We start from the raw sequence: 15,660 nt of genomic DNA, 5'->3' as shown, positions 1-15,660 counted from the left end.
AAAAATTCCAAAAATCCTGAAAAGAGACAAAATCGCAAGTCGTGCCGACGGTAAACACGATAATATACCGCTTTTTCAGTGCAAGTAAGTTTTTATGTGGTTTTTATCGATTTCATACTGAACAGGTTTTGTTTACTTCAGCGAAATGTTTAAATACCACGTCCCGCGATGCCGGAACAGAATAATTTCGAATGAGATAAACTAATCGGAGACGTTTTCAGTTATCCCATGCATTCGCTCCATGAACTACGTAGAACTACGCAACCTAAACCTGGAAGCAGTGTCGTTCCCGGAACGGGAACGACACTGCTTCGATATAACCTCTCAACACATTTGTTTATCGGATTGCATTATTTTTATAGTACAGGTGCGATAATTTTACAGTTTTAAATTTTAAAATAATTAAGTAAACTGCTATTTCATCATTTCGAAACATTTTTGGAGACAGTTCTTGTATTATAATTTGAAAAATTAAAAAATGTTTAAATTTATATGGATTCGATCGATGGTTTATTACAATTTCTTGCTTTTTTCCTTTGCCTACCACACTTGAACAAAGCAGGGAGTAGACTACCTTCTTATTCCACGTACTTTGGGTGCCGCCCTGACAATCAGCTGACAGTGACAACTTCTACGTGCAAAGTGTTGTTATGTTTTCGAGGGTTTTTTGCACAACATACACAGTCACATATCCGATTTGATTTTAAGGAAACGATTGATGGGGAAGAGATTGTGTATATGTGTTTTTTTTCCTACAAGACGCCAGCAAACGAAGATAGGAAAAAAACTGTTGTGTGGTTTTGATACACGTCAACAGAAAACAGAAAACCATTCTTCGTGACTTGGCGCTCGCAGAACTCTGGCATTCCTGTGCTGCTTGCGCAAAGCTAGAAGCAAAACCTGTTTTTCAGTTGTCTTAAGTGCTTTCTGTGTTCGCAGAGGAACAAGAACCAATAGAGAGCCGTAGCAGCGCACAACAGGACAACGAGGAACAACGGATCGAGGGTGCTCCGGTCGCGCGTATATAAAGCCATCGTTCGGCAGTGAAAGTTTTCTCAGTACTGAGTTAATAACCCAAGGGAACGGAACGGCGATCAGAGAGGGCGCGTGAATCGAAACTCTAATTTTTATTTGGTTCAAGATCGTGAATCAATTCCAAAAATACTGTGTGTGTTAAGCAGCAGGCTCCTCTGGGCTCTATATCTGACGACTTCCACGTAAGGAGTGTCCGCGCGTCGGCGTGAGAGCAAGTTTGCAAAGCAAGCGAAACAATTGAAAGCAGAATTTGTGGTGAGAGGTGTGGACAACCACACGAAGAACGAACGCGAACGTGTTGTGTGGGGTAAACTGGTACCCGGGGCGAATCTCAGGTGCAAAAGAAGGTGCTGGAGTGGCGATCCACACAATATATTCAAAGTAATAAACTGACGATCCGTGGCAAACAGTCGTCAGTCGTCTGCGTTCCGCGTTCGTGTGAGGTACGGTTATCGGTAGTGAAATCACGGGGGTGTTATCTACAGAAGCGTAATTCTTCGAACTGTTACAAATCTTTCCGGAGCACTTGGACTCAGTGAGTGTGTTAGTGGTTGGACAGCAGCAAACAAATCGAGCTCCCGCAGTGTGTTGTGTGGTTTCCCGCATAGTGGACTGAAGAACTAGAGATACGGAACGATTCGTTTGGTGTAATAAACCGATAAAATGTGTGGAATTTTCGCGTACTTGAACTTCCTGACGCCGAAAACACGGCGCGAGGTTTTGGATCTACTGCTGACCGGGTTGAAGCGGCTGGAATACCGTGGCTATGACTCGGCCGGTGTAGCGGTGGACAATCCTCACGATGATCAGAGCGGCATTGTGACATTCAAGCGCACCGGAAAAGTGAAGATGCTCGAGGAATCCATCGTTGAAGCGACGGAAGATGGCAGCTACAATGGTAACGTCGATACACATGTCGGCATTGCGCACACAAGATGGGCCACTCACGGTGCCCCGAGCGCGGTCAACTCACATCCCCAGCGATCGGACGAGACGAACTCGTTCGTTGTGGTGCACAATGGAATCGTGACCAACTATAAGGACATCAAGAAGTTTCTGGAGCTGCGCGGATATGTTTTCGAATCGGATACTGACACGGAAACCATTGCCAAGCTGGTGCATCACTTGTACGTTCAGCATCCAAACTACTCCTTCAGGGAGCTGGTGGAGCAAGTTGTTCAACAGGTTGAGGGAGCATTCGCGCTTGCCTTCAAGTCAAAACATTTTCCCGGTGAATGCGTCGTAACTCGGCGAGGATCTCCGCTGCTTGTCGGTATCAAAGCCAAGACCAGCCTGGCTACGAATCACGTTCCAATTCTTTACGGCAAGGGACACCGCCATGGATCCTCCGGTAACATTCAGTTCGAGCCGACTCCTGATAATACGTCCGACTTTATGAATCCGGGAGAGGAAGTCGAATATTTCTTCGCTTCGGATGCTTCGGCTGTTATCGAGCATACCAACCGTGTGATCTATCTCGAGGATGATGATGTTGCAGCCGTCAAGAATGGTGCCCTTGGTATTCATCGTCTGAAGAAGAGCTTGGATGACCCACACGCGCGTGAAATTACCACCCTGAAAATGGAAATTCAGCAGATCATGAAGGGTAATGTTGAAGGAAGACCTTTGTTCGATACAAAATCTGCTTTATTACTAACGGAAAATTTTACATAAGACTGATTTTATGTCAACCCCACTGGTTTGGTCAAAGGATGAAATGTAGGAAATTGTTTGAATTTTCGTAAAAAAATGTCATACCTTGTCAATGTCAATAGCCTTTACAGTTTCCAACAAGTCATTCATGCATCGGAAGATGGGCACTTTTACAGGGAAAAAGGGAAAAAGTTGTTTAATTTGAAAAAAAATACAACTAATCCTATTTTTGTTTAAAGTCAAAATGGCGATATAGTGTATTCGACAAAGTTTTAGATCTTATTCAAATATGTACTTTTGTCGAAGACACCAAGTTTCGGTCTGAAGTTTCTGGAATATATGACATTTTTGTATGCAGACTCCTGAAAAAATATGTTTTACTCGTAACATTTTTGTGTTTGAGTTCTCGCGTTTGACATTTTGTTGTCGTATTTCTAAATAGAACAAAAGATTACATAATCGCGATCATTTATACATTAAAATGTTATAAGGTAAACATTGATAGTATTTTTTCAAAGAAAACATGAAAAGTTGTTGTTAGAATAGCTCTTTGCTTGTTGCAATACCATTCTTCCGATGTATGGGTAGCTTGTTGGTAATTGTATGGACTATCATATAATATTTGTTCGGAATTTAAAAAAAAAATTTAGAAAACAAACAATTTCAATTTTAAAAATGTTTTTTCAATAACAAAACATGTTTTGTTAAATTTGTTTAGTTGTTTAAATAAAACTTCAATAATTTCTTACATTTCATTCTTTAACTAAAATTTTGTAGGATCTATAGTTTTTAGCTGAGATTTTTTTTAAATTTTTTTCAAACTTACAACGAAACGAAAACAAATTTTCAACGAAAAATCTTATAAATTTGTTTCATTAAAAAATATGAAACTCACACTGAAAATATATATTTTTTTCAAAATGGAAATTCATTTTTCTCGAAAACGTAGTTTTCTTAATTAAAAAAAAAATATATGCGAAATTTTTTCTACTTTGAAACACGTCAAGTACATTCCAAACGCGTGAATAAACACACAAAAATGTTACGAGTAAAACATTATATTTTTTAGGAATCTCCACGCAAAAATGTCATAAACTATAAAAGATAGAAAGTTGATGCCTTCGACAAAAGTTCATATTTTGATAAGATCTGAAACTTTGTCGAACACACTATATCGCTATTTTGACTTCAAACAAAATTGAGATTAGATTAGTTATTGAGATTTTTTTCAAAGAAAACATGAAACAGTTGTTGGTAAAACAACTTTTTTTCCTGTAGAAGTGCCCAGTATTGGAAATTTTTGAAAATTTTAAGAGCTATTCAAACATTTTTTTGAAAATTAAAAAGACAAAAATTAATTTCAATTTTTGAAATTACTTTTAAGTGCATTTTTTTTGAAATTTTTGTTTGATATTTTTAATGAATTTAAACAATTTCCTACATTTATTCCTTTGACCAGAATTGTGATTGTGTTTTTGAGTTATAAATTTTTGTAAAAAAAAAAAAAAAATCTTTGGCTCTTTTCAAAAAATAGTCTAATTCCAATAACGCAGAGATTGCTCGATACATTTTAGGGATTTTCTTAATAGTTAAACTTCGTTAGATTTACACCTTACGCCCTCTGGAACACACATGAATACTACTCGAGAATATCATTGTGGAACGCCGTTTTTACATCCATTTGATAGATCTCCAGATTTCGATTCATCGTGTCGTAACACCGTAACAGTATCGTATATATGGTTGATTGATTGATTCTTTGTTTTTAAGAGGCCTTAAACTTTGCAGTTCATTCGCCCATAGTATATATGGTTGAAAGTTGAAAGTGTTTTCTCTGCATGTATCCTTTAGCAACCAGTCGGACCTTATATCGCGTAGGATTTCTATCAGCTTCAGTTTTTAATGTGAACACCCCCAGCAAAAATTAAATCGTAGTAAATACCACAATTGGTGGCGATTCTACATTCATCTAAAACACATTCGTGAACTATATGTACATAAAACTGGCATATACATGCAAAAGTGGAGGCGATATACGCATATGCTATATTATAAACGTATGCAAGCGATATGTAACAATATCACGATGTTTGTTACACCGTTATGCGACTCGACACGACAATGGCATAAAATGTATAAGATATACGTATATTATATTGCCTATAGCGATATTACGATACACATTATATAAATATATGACTCAAGCCATCAATGATATATAAAACCGGGTGTTGACATTTTATACCATTTTGGATATACATGGGGCATAGTTTTGTTGATATTTCATACGATTGTGATTGGATACGAATTCATATGTGATTTAGCATGTGCAAAAATTATACGATTTAATGTTGGTTGGGCCATTTACTCGGCTCAGGCTTAACCGCAGCATGGTACTTCACCGCTGTTCAGGTTTGATTTTTGTATCAAGGAACTCGTCAACTATCGCTTGCCTCCATTCCACATCGTGAGGGTGACCATCCACCTCGTCGTATCACGTTGGAATCTGTTGGAAATCAACAGCAGCAGGGAAAGCTATAGAAAAGAATATCAGCAAATCCAACTTGGGATCTCGCGCTCCCGACCACTAAACCTCGGAATACACTCCTCACAGTCGTTCCCATTTTTCGATTGGGGTGGGAGCTCTAATACGTTTTCTTCTTCAGAATTATCAGCCATTCCGTCATCTTCTAGCTCTTCGTCTGGCAAAGGATTGCTATCTACAACAACACACTCAGGTTCAGGCACTATTTGGGGTGAATAAACTGCATTCAATACTGCTTCACCCCACTGAAACTTCGGTGCACCGGATTCAGCTAACATGGTCCCCATTTTCTCCACTATGGTACGATCGAACTTTTCTGCTACTCCATTATGTTAACAGTTGACTCAACTTGGATCCTTTGTTTCATATCAACGGATCCAAGTTGAGTCAACCTATAAGAGTACGCATGAAGCTCGTTCGAAAAACATTCTCTTTCAAGATCGCATCTTAGGTTTTCGATCTTTTTCTCGAATTTCGCCGTCGTCATGGCCTCGTAAACTTGAAATAATCGAAAACTCGGTTTTTGTGTTTCATTAAATATACCATAGTAAAGGATGTAAAATCATCAATGAATGACACGAAGTATTTGTACCCGTCTTCTTTTGTTGAAGTTATCTGGCCGCAAACATCCGTATGAATACGTTTCAACGGTCTTGTTGTTTTCGGTCGACTCTTAATGAATGACAAACGGATCATCTTGACCTCTGCACAAGACTCACCTAATTCACCTCCATTTTTAATCTTCAATTCCATTTACTGCGCCATTTTGCTTCATACTTACTAAATTCTTGTAGCTCAAATGGCTGAATAATTTATGCCATGATTGTAACTCAGAATCTTTCGTAACTGTGGCCAACTCTGACGTTACACACAGCATCTTGCGGAAGAACAAATTTCATATTCTGGAACCCGACCGAGTTTAGAAATTTCGCAATCCGAACGAGACCGACTTCTGCATTCTAAAATCCGTCCGAGATTCAAATCAATCCGACATATGCAAGAGTGGCAACATTGCCTTGACACGAAACAAACGTCAAAATAATTCTTATAATAATTCTTGACTTACGCTTTCAATAATCGCCATAACGACAACAAATTGGAACTGAGATTCTTCACATACAGAACATTTCACAAGGACAATGGGAGATTATCACCTCAACTCAACTCACTCAACAGCTGATTCCGATTTGAAAGCTTGTTCCTGAGATGAAATCATCAACACCACCTCTAGATCCACTAGAACTGTTGCTATTTGAGCTCGATCAAGTCGCCTTTTCAGCCTTGGACATACAACCTTCTTATGGCCTTGTTCACCATACATAAAACATTTTCTTTTGAACTTGTTCTTGTCCTTGATTTTTCCAGATTTCGCTTTCGCTTCCATTTGCACCTTACAGTACTGACAATAAAGAAGAATACACACCGTCAGTTCTAAAAATGTAATCAAAAGGGAGACGAATTCAAAGCAATTATCGAGATTTTATCTTTCCAGGATTATTTATTTATTTATTTATTCGTCTTCGATCTAAACGTACAGACTACTAATTACTCCTAAAAAATAATTGCATGTCATTCTACCAAGTAAGAAGAAAAAAGTTTCGTTAAAGTTTGGTTTGTTCTTCAAAACAGTGAAATAAATTTTAATTGCTCGGTTTGGTCTGGCAAACAAAAAGAATACATGTCATAAAACTATGCATAAAATAATGGATGGGTTATACCTATAATATAACCGCAAGAATGACGTAGGACTGTCGTTGGCTTAGTAATCATTTGTGTTTCTTCGATTAGCAATAATCGCACCTCGGATGTTCCTCATTGGGTACGATATCGCGTAGAGCTATCTTTTGTGCGTATTGATTAAATTATTGATTGAACTAGGGAATGAATGAAACAATTTACGAATTCGATTGCAAACAAATCACAATTTAGGTCAATTCATGTATTATGGTAGTAGTTATCGCAGCAAATAGTTATCATCATTTTGCCTAATCATCAAACGGTATGCGTAGAAGTTCAGTAAGGTGACGACATGAAGGGATATCATCCAATGCAGTTGCAGTTGAATAACCGAGCCAAAGCATTGTATTTGTACCCGCTTTTTTAGACACGTGAAACGAATGTGTAAAAATGCATGGGGGTATAAAAGTACTGCTGACTAGCATGTATCTGCAATGCCGATTTTCCCAACTTCTTGATTTCGGAATCTGTATTGGGAAAACACATTCCGATTTGCAAAAATGCAAGCGAGTACAAAAGTACCCTCTGCTTGCATCTATTTTGCAATGCCGATTTCCCTAGTTTCCATGGTTTTGAAGTCTGTGTTAAGAAAAAATCCATTCATTCCAGCTATCGTACCTCAATCGTTGCGCAATCATAACTGAGTGGATTTCCGAGCGGCACTCGCGGATATATCGATTGGTGTGATTTCAATAGCTTCTTTTGAAAACAATTTTAGGGCTATTGAAACAAGCTTTTGGATCAAAAAGTAACAAACATATAACGCGTAGACATTTTATCTTTCGAATGAAGTGTTTATCGTACCATTTTGTTCAGTTGTTTAGGAGGTATTAACGCTCAAAATCGGGTTGCTTCGGCGTAACGCTTTCGTTTTCGTATAGAAATGAAAGACGTCCTTCGTCAAAAAAAAACAGTCACTAGTATTTCGTGTAACTGCCTGCAAACGTCGGGGCATGCTTTCAACAAATTTTTGCAGGTAATGTTGATCAATTTGTTCCCACGTCGTTGAAAGTTTCTCAAACAGCAGAGTTTTGTTGGCTATCCATTTTCTGGTCAACAGATTTTCGATCGGGTTCTGAGCGGGTAATTGTGGCGACCAATCCATCAATTTCACACGAAATTAACGGAAGCTTTGGATCGTTGTCTTGCTGAAAAAATCTGTAAGGGGTTGTATCTAGGACTAGACCGTATATTTCGACGTAGAACTACGCAATTATATTATGCAATTCACTTGTTTACCACTTTGAATAATATTTTAGAATGCATAGAAATTTTTGTAATAGATTATGTTCTTCGTTACAAATAAATTTGTTGAACGTCCTTTTACGTTTGATATGATACCTAGGACTACCAAAATATGTGAACGGAAAAATTGTCAATCGATCATTGTATTTTACATTTCCCTCTGAAATTATTGCACATCTCATGTTTACGTAGTTCTCGAACCGCGAAAGTTCATTCACCTTTGGTATCTGAAATGACAATTTTCCCAGGCTTCTCAGGTTTAAAATACGTTTTAGAGAAACATGTTCCGGTCTGCACAACGACAAGCGAGTACAAATGTACTCAACACGAACAAATACCCCCGACTTGCATGTAATTGCAAAGCGGATTCCCCCAGGCACATTAATTTTGAAGTTCGTGTTAGGGAAACACAGCGCAGTGGCACATTAATTTTGAAGTCCGTGTTAGGGGAACACAGCTCGGTGGGGATTAAAATATCCCCGACTTGCATGTATATTTGCAAAGCGGATTTCCACAGGTACATCGATTTTGAAGTTTGTGTTGGGGAAACCGTAAACTTGGCTTTACTGCCAAGTTGGGGCGTTTAGATAAAGCTTGACATTTTACAGTTATTCAATTGTTCATTTCATGAAAAATAACATTTTATTAATTGTGATAGACGCGTAGAAATATTTCTTATCAATTGATGCAAACATCTTTCCGATCTGTTAAGAAATGTTCGAGTTATAAGCATTTGAAATACGGGTAGGATTAGTACACAAATCGGCAGAACAAATGTATGGAAAAAAATGCAGTTCTTCCAGTTTTCATGAATTTAATCTATTTAAAGATTAGCGAATTGTAATGTATAGCATATCAAACAAATCTTAGAGAATTTCCGATTCGATTGGTATGTAAATCGTGAGAATTAGTTCACAGTGAAAATAGTTATTAACGTTAACTTTATTTCATAAAAACGTGACTGGTTTTCTGATTATGCACCCTTCCTGAAAGACGTTGTTCTACGTCAAAAAAGAATCCTTCGGCAAATCGATCTTCTGTGCTGAGCTCTTCAAATTGTGCATAAGTATATCGATGTACCTGTCAGCATTCATTATACCATCGATCTGAAGCAGGTTTCCAACACCGAACCTACCAAAACACCCCCAAACCATAATGTTGCCGTCATCGTGTTTCACTGTCTTCTGAACGTTCATGTCAAGCAGCTCCTCTCCTCGCTTAATCCATACTCTGGGTCGTTGTTACGTTCCGAAAAGCTCTAATTTACTGACCACAGCACCTTTTTCTAGAAACAAGATTGGCTTCTGGAGACGCAAACTTGCTCCTTAATCCTTGCTGTTGCGGTCTCAATCGTATTGTTCGTTTTGATATGTTGAATGATCTTCTTCTGCTTCTTGGATGGCATCAAAGTTCCCAGTGGAACTTTTGCCTTCTCAACGCAGGTATTACCAGCGTCATTTTTAATTAGTAGTACTTAGTTGAGATTTCTATGCCGGATAAAACATCTTGAATGTATTCTGAAGTGGCAAGATCTAGAATACGCGAGACCACAGTGCTAGTCGGATGAAATTTCTTTGACGAAAAATCCCCCGGCCAGAACAGAAATCGAACCCGAACCCCCGGCATGATAATGCGGGACGCTAACCTCTTGGCCACGGAAGCACTGTTCAATGATATACTTTCGTTTATAGTTCTGCTTATAGCTCTTGGGTTTTTTCGCACTTCTCTGACGATTTTGGCATTATCCCGATCCGTTGTCAAGCATTTGCGTCCACGTCCTACCCGATCGCAAACGGTACCAAGCTATCGGTACTTCCTTAAAAGCTTCTGAAGCTTCCGCTTATGTTGTACTTGGCCACGGTGTTGCGAAAGGATACGCTATCTTGGCGGTCTTTATCTATTATTTTCCGCACAAAAACTTCGATTTTTATTATCAGAAAGAAAAAACTTACAACAACTAGCGAAACCGTTTTCAGAATCAATAAACTCAATCTGGCTTTAGAAAATGATGGAACCCAAACACCGAAAACGCACAGAAATGTCGTTGATATCAGTAATGACGCGCTTTCTCCAGCTGAATACGATAACAGTTCACCTGTATTCATTTTTTTGTGCCACATTCAAAACGACCGTTTCTACAACATTATTCATTTATTCACAAATATACGAAACTAGAAGTTCCTTTGTCTTTTCATCCTTTGCTTGAAAAGTCCTCCTGTGCGTTTCATCAGCAGATACATCCGCTGTTATTACTTCATTTACACCATGAGCCGACAACTGCGTTTCGTCCGAAACTTCCAAACATCGTATCCCTCTCCAGCAAACAATAATACCTACTTTCGATGAGTTAGACATTTTACGTAATTTGATAAAGAACTCTTTATTTCTTCATAACTTGTCCGCTTCAGTTCCGATTCAGGTTCCAATGGCCAGATGCAATTGGGCCCATAACCTGTTGAGGAAAGACGTGTGTTCAATACAAAGTCTGGTTTATTACTAACGGAAAATTTAACATCATTGACTAATTGACATAGCCACATTAATCAACAGCTACTTTGATTTCATTCTTCAGGTAACTATCGCTACTTCATGCAGAAGGAAATTTTCGAACAACCCGAGTCCGTGATCAATACCATGCGGGGACGTGTCAACTTCGAAAGCATGAAGGTGACACTCGGAGGCATCAAAGACTACATTCCAGAAATTAAACGCTGCCGGCGATTGATGTTGATCGCTTGCGGAACTTCGTATCACAGTGCCGTTGCCACCCGGCAGCTGCTGGAGGAACTCACCGAACTGCCGGTGATGGTTGAGCTGGCCTCCGATTTTCTGGACCGCAACACCCCGATCTATCGTGACGATGTGTGCTTCTTCATTTCGCAATCGGGCGAAACTGCCGATACTTTGATGGCTCTGCGCTACTGCAAGCAGCGTGGCGCACTGATTGTCGGAGTTACCAACACCGTGGGCAGCTCGATTTGCCGCGAGTCGCACTGTGGAGTGCACGTGAATGCCGGACCGGAGATTGGTGTGGCTTCAACGAAAGCCTACACATCGCAGTTCATTTCCCTGGTCATGTTTGCGCTGGTTATGAGCGAGGATAGGCTCTCGCTGCAGAACCGACGGGAGGAAATTATGGAAGGACTTCGCCAGCTGGACACACACATCAAACAGGTGCTCAAGTTGGACCAGAAAGTATTGGAAATCGCACAAGATCTCTACCAGCAGAAGTCGCTTCTGATCATGGGACGTGGTTACAACTTCGCCACATGCATGGAGGGTGCTCTGAAGGTGAAGGAGTTGACATACATGCACAGCGAGGGTATCATGGCCGGTGAGCTAAAGCATGGTCCGTTGGCTCTCGTAGATGACACTATGCCTATTGTTATGATCATCATGCGAGATCCAGTGTACGTGAAGTGTATTAACGCACTCCAGCAGGTTACGGCCCGCGAGGGACGACCGATCATCGTCTGTGAGGAGGGTGATGAGGAGACCATGTCCCTCGCGTCAAAGGCTCTGGAAATTCCACGAACCGTCGATTGTCTTCAGGGCATTCTAACCGTCATTCCGATGCAATTGCTTTCCTACCACATAGCCGTCCTGCGAGGATGCAACGTCGATTGTCCACGAAATCTTGCAAAATCCGTCACGGTGGAGTAATAACTTCCATCTGCAATTCCTATATTCGTATAAGCGCAGTTTCCGATCGCATATGTGTTTATTTTATTTCATGAGGAGGATTTATCGTTTACTCAGAACATCACATCACACAGTCTCGTTTCATATGATCAACAACAACAACAGAAGAGAAGCGGTATCAGCACATAGGCAATGCAGATGCGTAGAGGCTTCCCCAGGTGCAATACAATTACCGCTCAGCGGCCCAGCGGCTTATCATTTGGAGAAAAACAAAATTGCCCCGCATATCTCGATCTCCCAATCTACGAGGTCCGAGCAATCATCGACATCAAAATCATGGCGCAACGTCAGCATGTTGACTGTAATCGCGAAACAGAAAAGATGACAGTAGACGACACAAAAATGTTACTGCGGCAGCGTCAGAGCCGATATAAATGTGTGTGTATTTCATAATCGAAGTAAGCTTTGTTTATTACTTATTTAAAACAAGCAAAAACAAAAAACAAACGAGCAAATGTTAATCAGATTTCTATTTTGTACCACTGAGAATCATGTTTTTATATATATAAATGGATATAATTCGAGAAAAATAAAGTATTAGTGTTTATTCCTTTTTTCAACAAATCTACACACTTTCATTTTTTTTATCCAAACGCAAATCCCGTCGAGACAGTGCGCAACACGCGCACTTATTATGTATTCAACTATTATTCTCATAAGTTTGGCGTATATGAAAAAGAAAAACCGAATCAAACCCATACCCCCCACACTCGAGGCGATCGTGTCCGTCGAACGGGCGACCGGTTTGGTGCTGTTCACCTATCTTCGCTATGCTATTACCTAATCACGTTATTTGATCTGTGTGGCAGCGCCACTTTAACCACGAAATAAGGCGAATCTGAAACGTGTTAATCGAATTCAACGCTCCACTGGTTGCAATTTTGGGCTGCTGACACAGATCAGTTTGGGTTGAGTTCGGCTGTTCAACAGCAAAAGAGCGGTATCAATAAATTTCAAAGTCACTGCAGATGCAGTGGTCTTTCCAAAATCCAAAAGTATATTTTGGTGTTTTTGCTGTTGCTGTATGCGCAGACCGTCAGACTAACCGGTTTTGTCATGTTGTCACCGTTAAAAAGCTTGCGCGTGTTATAATGAAACCATGTACATATTTTACCTTCCATAGCGTAATTTTTGTTTGTTTGTGAAGTGATTTTGAGTATTGGTTGAGCCGGAAAAATGTCCAGGTGGGCATATGCACAACAAATACTCGTAGCCTTCCGAATTTCGGGTAGTAAAACGCCACAAAAAGAGGTGCATGTACGTGACTGCATTTTCAATTAAAGACCCCGGTGGATTGATCTTATGGGATGATACATGGGACAATAAGATTTCGGAAAGTAACAATCGAAACGGTTCAGCGTTAATGAGCGGTGGTCGACGTGTAAGGGTGTACCGTTATGAAAGAATTATGTGCGGGGCGTACAAAACAATACGAAGAGAAAGGTTAATTAACCTTCGAAATTGAGTCGATTCCTTTGGACGTTTGAACGACCTACAGTCAATCGCAAAATTAATTATACTCCCCGTGTTGGTTTATTATTTTTGAGTTTTTCGGGGTTAAAAAGTAAATAATTAAAAGCAACTCATATTCATCGTAAAATTGATCCTTTTCGCTCTCATGTAGTGATAAAAAAAATTAAAATGGACACACTTCCACTTCATGTTCATACTTCAAAAAATGCTTCATACAAACAAAAAATCTTCAATTCAGAGGTTGCAAAATTGAGTGTACAGTTCAAATTTTTCTTGAAAAATAAAATGAACTCAGTTCAGAAATGATAACAGATAACAAAAATCAATCTCCTAGTATTTGGTATGGCCCCCCTTTGGCGTCCAGCACTGTCTGCAAGCAAGTCTGCAAGTCACTGTAAACGGAATGCTCTCCTAGATCTCCTTAATCGTCGCTTCGAGTTCTGCTCCGTTCCCTAGATTTTTATTCTTCAGACATTTCTTGGTTCCCTACCATAGATGCTGAATAGTGTTCAAATCCGGTGATTGCGGAGGTGTTTGGAGTTGATTGGGACATTATAAAGTAGACACTCCCGCACGATGAGATTAGTTTGTTTCGGGTCATGATCCTGTGATTTCTGCACGAGACACTGAGGGTTACGTTTCAGGATGTTCAATGAAGTCATCTTGTCCATCGCCGAATCAATAAACCTCATGGTTCCAATTCCTGAAGCCGCCATCAAACCATACATCATCTGACTGTCGCCGCCGTGTTTTACTGTGGGAACCTAATGCTGAATTTGGAGCACCGATTCTGGTTTCCTTCACACCATCTGTCCTCCATTCGATTCAAAGAGATTGGTTTTCATCTCATCCGTATAAAGGACATTGTTCCAGAACTGCTTAGTTCTGTTAACATATGCTTTAGCAAACTGTAGTCGTTTTTTCATATTCGCCTTTGAGATGAAAGAGATTTCACGACCAACGCGACCTCTCAGATTGTTCCTGTATGCTGCCGTCCGGACAATGTCGGCGCTGACAATGTTTACTTTAGGGTTCTTTCGAAATGTTCGCACAGTTACTCGTTCATCATCAGAAGACAAGATACGTTTGTGTCTGCTACTCGGGAGATTTTTCATAGTTCCTTCGTATTTCCATTTGTTTATGATTTTCTTTGCTGTATAGTGGGTTCTTCTGAGTATAGCTGCTATTTCCTACAATGTTTTTCCACGACAGTTCATACTTATTATCATTGTACGTGTAACAATATCAATTTTTTTCCTCTAACCTGCCATTTTGATAAAAAAAATCAAACATCAATAAAAAACAAAAACCAACACTGCCCAAGCAATTGTTGAGTGTTGACACCAATCACAGATGAAGAAAAGTACGCTAATTCGCAAAAATTTTACTTGCAAGGAGAACTTTCGGAGAAATTTAAGGTGTACACTCAATTTTGCGATGCCTAGAATAGAGATTGTTTTCAATTTTTAGGAATAAACAATTAGCAGAAAACTTTTCCCCGAACTTTATTGCACGTACAGCTAGTTAAGTGTGTGAGTAAGTAATATGCATCAATAGAATCAATGTATTCAAAATATTCGTACCAAATAAAAGGAAAGTATCGTCAAGTAGCATTTGTACACTTAATTTTGCGATTGACTGTATGTAATCAAAAGAACAATTATTCAATTAGTTAACCCTCCTGTACTCGCGTGCAAAATCATAACACGTATACTCGCGCACGGTGTCATTCCGAAAATTGAACTTCTCTGTAATGTTGCCATTTTGTATTTTTCAGGCTTTATTGGCATTTGTTTGAAGAAGAGGGTATGATTGAATGAAAAAACTCAAAAAATATGTTTTCTTCGTCTTTATTATGTTTTAATAGTCATCTAATTCAGCCTCCTTGAAATAGAGTGATTTTTGATACTCCAACACAAATAACGAAATTCGAATTTTTCGCTGATATTAATTGAAAGTAAGCAACTGAATATAATTCATGGTATAAAGAGCTATAAAATAACATAAAAACGTATTAATCGATTGTGGTTTCATTGAAGTAAGAATCAGAACATAGCATAACTGCATGCTCGAAATAAACATATTTTTTACATTTCATGCAGTTGTTACGTGTTTTTCGGGTCTTTTATCGAAGAGAAGAATGTATAACGACCTTCTAGATAATTACCAGATGATAAAGGTTCTGGAATATAAACTTTGCATATTTCTAATATTCTTTGCCTCTGTTTTCTTGGTAAGCTAAGAATTAATGCCTTTTTTTTAGTTGGGAC

General features: G+C 39.1%; 1 protein-coding gene across 1 annotated transcript; it reads left to right on the top strand.

Annotated features, from left to right (window-relative positions):
- The first annotated feature begins 667 nt into the window (after positions 1-667).
- LOC129768794 (glutamine--fructose-6-phosphate aminotransferase [isomerizing] 2-like) lies at positions 668-12,481 on the top strand. Its single transcript, XM_055770680.1, has 2 exons — positions 668-2,641; positions 10,788-12,481. The coding sequence occupies exons 1-2, from the start codon at positions 1,699-1,701 to the stop codon at positions 11,876-11,878; spliced, it is 2,034 nt and encodes a 677-aa protein (XP_055626655.1). The 5' UTR covers positions 668-1,698; the 3' UTR covers positions 11,879-12,481.
- Positions 12,482-15,660: the final 3,179 nt, after the last annotated feature.

Source organism: Toxorhynchites rutilus, chromosome 2, assembly GCF_029784135.1.
Source record: "Toxorhynchites rutilus septentrionalis strain SRP chromosome 2, ASM2978413v1, whole genome shotgun sequence".
In the NCBI taxonomy this organism is placed as follows: Eukaryota; Metazoa; Arthropoda; class Insecta; order Diptera; family Culicidae; genus Toxorhynchites; species Toxorhynchites rutilus.
Note: the sequence above shows the minus strand (reverse complement) of the source record. Positions and strands in the feature narration are given on the sequence as shown.

Bases quoted from the DNA above. Each gene is read 5' to 3' on its own strand.
- LOC129768794 (XM_055770680.1), top strand. From the start codon at position 1,699: ATGTGTGGAATTTTCGCGTACTTGAACTTCCTGACGCCGAAAACACGG. The intron at 2,642-10,787 runs GTAATGTTGAAG...TTCATTCTTCAG, and splicing joins AATTCAGCAGATCATGAAGG to GTAACTATCGCTACTTCATG.